General features: G+C 58.6%; 2 protein-coding genes across 3 annotated transcripts in view; one reads left to right on the top strand and one right to left on the bottom strand.

The window, feature by feature from the left end:
- SDHC (succinate dehydrogenase complex subunit C) overlaps window positions 1–2607 on the top strand; it is a 6082-nt gene extending 3475 nt beyond the window's left edge. Inside the window, exons 3-4 of one of the 2 annotated variants that reach the window (XM_042020499.1) lie at window positions 99–262; window positions 1966–2607. In XM_042020499.1, the coding sequence (XP_041876433.1) occupies window positions 99–262; window positions 1966–2070 (269 nt within the window). In that variant the 3' untranslated portion in view covers window positions 2071–2607. Of the gene's footprint in view, window positions 1–98; window positions 263–1119; window positions 1402–1965 lie in introns of those variants that run through there. The other variant, XM_042020500.1, reaches the window with a different exon arrangement.
- CFAP126 (cilia and flagella associated protein 126) overlaps window positions 2469–5271 on the bottom strand; it is a 6942-nt gene continuing 4139 nt past the window's right edge. The window contains exons 3-5 of the mRNA XM_042020501.1: window positions 5180–5269; window positions 4920–5090; window positions 2469–3387 (exon numbers count right to left, since the gene is read on the bottom strand). Of these exons, the coding sequence (XP_041876435.1) occupies window positions 3232–3387; window positions 4920–5090; window positions 5180–5269 (417 nt within the window). The 3' untranslated portion in view covers window positions 2469–3231. The remainder of the gene's footprint in view (window positions 3388–4919; window positions 5091–5179; window positions 5270–5271) is intronic.

Raw genomic sequence — 5271 nt, 5'->3', positions numbered from 1 at the left:
TTTCCCCATTCCCATCTCCATCCCTGTTTTCCCATTCCCAGGTGTGTTGGTGTTTCCCATTCCCATTCCCAGGTGTATCCCTGTTTTCCCCACCCCAGGTGTGTCGGTGTTTGCCGTGGCCGCGCTGCTGCTCCCGGAGCACTTTCCCCATTACCTGGCGCAGCTGCGGGCGCTGGGCCCGGCTCCGCTCCTGCTCTTCCTGGCCAAGTTCTCCCTGGCTGCTCCCTTCTCCTACCACACCTGGAACGGGATCCGGCACCTGGTGAGTCCCGGCCTCGGGAATTCGGGAATTGTGTCCCTGCAATGCTCCGGCAGCTCCTTGTTCCCATCCCATTTTTCCCATCCCATTTTTCCCATCCCCATTTTTTCCCACCCCATTTTTTCCCATCCCTATTTTTCCCCATCCCCATTTTTTAATCCCTATTTTTCCATCCCCTTTTTCCCATCCCGTTTTTTTATCCCCATTTTTTTCCCATCCCAATTTTTTCCCCATCCCCATTTTTTTAATCCCTGTTTTTCCCCATCCCCATTTTTCCATCCCCATTTTCTCCATCCCATTTTTTTTCCACCCCATTTTTTTAATCCCAATTTTTTCCCCATCCCAATTTTTTCCCCATCCCGATTTTTTCCCCATCCCCATTTTTTTAATCCCTATTTTTCCCCATCTTCATTTTTCCATCCCCATTTTTTAATCCCTATTTTTTCCATCCCAATTTTTTCCCCATCCCCATTTTTTAATCCCAATTTTTTTCCCATCCCATTTTTCCATCACCATTTTTTCCCCACCCCATGTTTTAATCCCTATTTTTTATCCCCATTTTCCCCATCCCCATTTTTTCTCCATCCCCATTTTTCCATCCCAGTTTTTTCCCCATCCTCATTTTTTTCCATCCCCATCTTTTTTATCCCTATTTTTTTCCATCCTCATTTTTCCCCATCCCCATTTTTCCATCCCCATCTTTTTCCATCCCCATTTTTTAATCCCTATTTTTTCATCCCCATTTTTCCCCCATCCCAATTTTTTCCCCATCCCCACTTTTTAAATCCCTACTTTTTTATCCCCATTTTTTTCTCCATCCCCATTTTTTTCCCCATCCCCATTTTTTTTTTTGGGAACAGCACAAAATCTGCCGGGTTGGGAATTTACTGAGGGCTTTTATGGGAGAGAATTCCAGAGGCAGCCGGGCCGGAGCGTGACGGGATCCAGCAGCTGGATCCCAGTGCTCCCAGTGCTCCCAGTGCTCCCAGTACGGGACACTGGGATGTCATCCCTGGGTGAGGGCTTGGGGTGACAAGAGCTGGATTTTGGAGGGGGTTGGGGTGGATTTCCTGGGAAAAGCAGATCCATGGAATTCCCAGTGAGGGATCAGCCCCCTGGAGGTTCTGGGGAGGGGGCTGAGGGTCTCCCACACCCCCTGGGGAGTGGGAATGGGATGGGGGGAGTGGGATAAAAGGGAAGGGGGAGCAGGGATGGGAACGGGAGAGGGATTTGGGATGGGAAAAAGGGGGAAATGGGGAAAAGAGGAGGGGGAGAAAGGTAGGGAAGGGACTGGGAGCTGGGATAAAAGGGAAGGGAAATGGGATGGGGGAAGTGGGAATGGGATGGGGGAAGTGGGGAAGGGAGTGGGAATGGGATAAAGGGAGAAGGACGGGGATGGAAGTGGGGGGCAGGGAAGGTCGGGGAGGGGGAGCGGCCGCTGCCTTTGGAATTTGGGAGAACTCCGGGATCCGGGGCTGGGATGGGGCTGGGCACCGAGCTGGGGACAGCCCTGGGAGTGGGAGAGGAGGGAATTGGGCTGGATTTCCTGGGAAAAGCGGATCCTTTCCTCGGCAGCTCCCACCTGAGGGGGGACAGCACCGGGGGGGGACGCATCCCCCTCCTCAGGGACACGTGGGGGACACATTCCCTGGCAGGGAATTTGGGGACAATCCCTGGGAATTCCGTCCCCTCCGGTGTCTCCGCAGGCCTGGGATCTTGGGAAGGGGCTGCGGCTGCCGCAGGTGACCCAGTCAGGGCTGCTGGTGCTGGCCCTGACCCTGCTCTCCTCCGCCGCCTTGGCCTCCCTGTGACCCGGAATCCCGGGAATTCCAGGAATCCCGGGAATCCCGGCAATTCCGCTCCCCGTTGTCACAGAGTTTTGGGAAGTTTTTGGGGAAGGTGATGCTTCTTTCCCCCTCCCCATCCTGAAATGCCGGGATGAGCAGAGCTGCTCCTGCTGCCCCACCCCCTGCTCCTTGTCCTCGGGGTGTCCCCACGTGTCCCCAAAGCCGGGACAATGCGGGATCTGTGTGCCACGAGTGGGATCGGGAATGGGGTGGCCGCGTGTGGGATCGCAGCGGGACAAGGAGCTCCATTGAGCCGCGCCAGGCGGTGCCCCCCGGGGGTGGGGGACAGGTGACATCTCGCTGCCACCCCGCTGCCACCCTCGGGGCTCCTCGATCCCATGGGAATTCCATGCTTCAGCTGATTTTTGTGGGGGGAAAAATCGGTAATTTTGGAGCCCCTGCCGGTGAAAAAACTTCCCGGTTTTCCCCCCTGTCGGGGATTTTTCCCAGCGTGTTGTTGTCACCTGTCCCCCTCTGGAATAAAGCAGCTCTGATCCTCCAGCCCTGTGTCTGCCCCGTGTGCCACACCGGGAATGGGGATTTTCCTTTGGGATTCAGGGAATTGCTGCTTCCCGGAGGAGCCCGGCATGGAAAAACATGGGAAAAACCCCTGAAATTTGCAGGTCTTGGAGGAGCAGGGAGTTTTGGGGTGAAATTTGGGGGATTTTTAGCCTTTGGAAAAAGGACACTTCCCAGCAGGAGCTGCTCCATCCCAGATTCCTGCCCCAGCTCCGTGTGGGGAAGGATCCCCCTGGGAAAATCCCAGAATTTTGGGGGAAAATCTGCTCTCCTGGTTGGGATTTTGGGGGAGATTTTGGGGGGGAACCCGCGGTGGCGGGGGGGGGGGGCGGGGCTTTCATCACATCCCACCCCATTCCATCCCTAATTAATTTCCCAATTAACAGGAGCCTCCCCTGGGACGAGGGAGGAGGAAGAGGAGGGGGCAGGGCCGAGCCCTGAATCCTGAAGGGTTTGGGGTTTTTTCCAAGGATTTCCTGCAGTTCCCAGCTTTTATTTCCCCTTTTTTTGGGGGGGTCCAGACCCTTCTGTGCCCCCTGAGGGGGGATTTGGGGGGGGGTTGTCCCCAGGGGAGGGGACAATGACAGCAAAGCCACCCCCGGGGGCTCAGGAGCTGGGGGGGCCCCCAGAGCCAGGGGGATTTTGGGGACAGGGTCCCCCCCCAGGGTTGTCCCCAGGATTTGGGGCCTCAGGGTGGGGGGAAGCCCCGCTGAGACCCCCCTGGCCCTTTCCAGAAGGTTCCGTGTCCCAGGATTTCTGGAACTGTGGGAAGGAAGGAGAGGGGGGGTGAGGGGGGTGGGGGTCCCCAGAGAGGGGAAATGGGGCACTGGGAGTTCGGGGTCCCCTCAGAAGGATCCGCCATCCCCGTGTCCCTGTCCCCCTCCTTATCCCTGTGTGCCCCCCATCCCCGTCTCCCCGATTCCCGTGTCCCCCCTTTATCCCCAGATCCCCCCCATCCCTGCGTCCCCTCTTTATCCCAGGTCCTCCATCCCTGTCCCCTCTTATCCCCATATCCTACATCCCCCTGTCCCCCATTCCCATTATCCCCTGTCCCCATGTCCCCAATGTCCCCCATTCCCATGATCCCCATATTCCCCATGTCCCCCTGTCCCCCATTCCCGTTATCCCCATGTCCCCCATGTCCCCCTGTCCCCCATTCCCGTTATCCCCATGTCCCCCATATCCCCCATCCCCCCGTCCCCCATTCCCATGTCCCCCATTCCTGTTATCCCCATGTCCCTCTGTCCCCCATGTCCCTCTGTCCCCATTCCCATTATCCCCATGTCCCCCATATCCCCCGTCCCCCTGTCCCCCATCCCTGTCCCCCTTTATCTCCCACCTCCCACCCTCCCCCCATGTCACGCCCCTCCCTGAGCCCGGGGGCGTCCCGAGGATATCCCAAGGGTGTCCTGGTGTATCCCATGGGTGTCCCTGGGTGTCCCAGTGTGTCCCATGGGTGTCCCAGTGTGTCCCAGTGTATCCCAGTGTATCCCATGGGTGTCCCTGTGTATCCCAGTGTATCCCATGGATGTCCCGCTGTATCCCGGTGTATCCCATGCGTGTCCCCAGTGTCCCAGGGTGTCCCAGTGTATCCCGGTGTATCATGGTGTATCCCATGGGTGTTCCCGTGTATCCCAGTGTGTCCCAGTGTATCCCATGGGTGTCCCAGTGTATCCCAGTGTATCCCATGCATGTCCCCGGTGTATTCCACTGTATCCCAGTGTATCCCATGGGTGTCCCGCTGTATTCCACTGTATCCCAGTGTATCCCATGCGTGTCCCCGGTGTATCCCACTTTATCCCATGGGTATCCCGCTATATCCCAGTGTATCCCATGCATGTCCCCGGTGTATCCCAGTGTATCCCATGGGTGTCCCCGGTGTATCCCATGGGTGTCCCCGGTGTATCCCAGTGTATCCCATGGGTGTCTTGCTGTATCCCAGTGTATCCCATGCGTGTCCCCGGTGTATCCCAGTGTGTCCCATGGGTATCCCGCTGTATCCCAGTGTGTCCCATGGGTATTCCGGTGTATCCATGTATATCCCATAGGTGTCCCAGTGTATCCCATGGGTATCCCGCTGTATCCCTGTGTATCCCATGCGTGTCCCCGGTGTATCCCACTGTATCCCATGGGTATCCCAGTGTATCCCTGTGTATCCCATGCGTGTCCCGGTGTATCCCATGGGTATCCCAGTGTATCCCATGGGTATCCCACTGTATCCCATGCGCGTCCCGGTGTATCCCATGGGTATCCCTGTGTATCCCATGCGTGTCCCCGCTGTCCCGGGGTGTCACCTTGCCGGTGACGCGGGTGCGGAGCCCGTTGCAGGCTCGGAGCAGGGCTCGGGGCTGGCCCTGGATCACGCGGGCGGCGGCGCGGGGCGAACGCGAGCTCAGGTCCAGGCGGGCCGGGGGGATGCGCGGGGGCATCTCCCAGGTGCCCAGGAACGTGCCCCACGGCGACTCCTGCGGGCACACCCAGGGCGGGGGTGGTGGCCCTGCTCCGGGTGTCCCCCCAGCAGCGGCGGCGCTCCCCGAACGCCCCCGGGACTCACCTTGGACCGGGCCACGTGCGGCAGGAGGTGGCCGCGCTCGTCGGCGATGAACGGGGTGGGGGCGCGGGGCGCCGGGCGCTGGGGGGGGCGCT

This window comes from Corvus kubaryi, unplaced genomic scaffold (genome assembly GCF_017639235.1).
Source record: "Corvus kubaryi isolate FWS band 111438036 unplaced genomic scaffold, C.kubaryi_AGA036_p1.0 36985, whole genome shotgun sequence".
NCBI lineage: Eukaryota > Metazoa > Chordata > Aves > Passeriformes > Corvidae > Corvus > Corvus kubaryi.
Note: the sequence above shows the minus strand (reverse complement) of the source record. Positions and strands in the feature narration are given on the sequence as shown.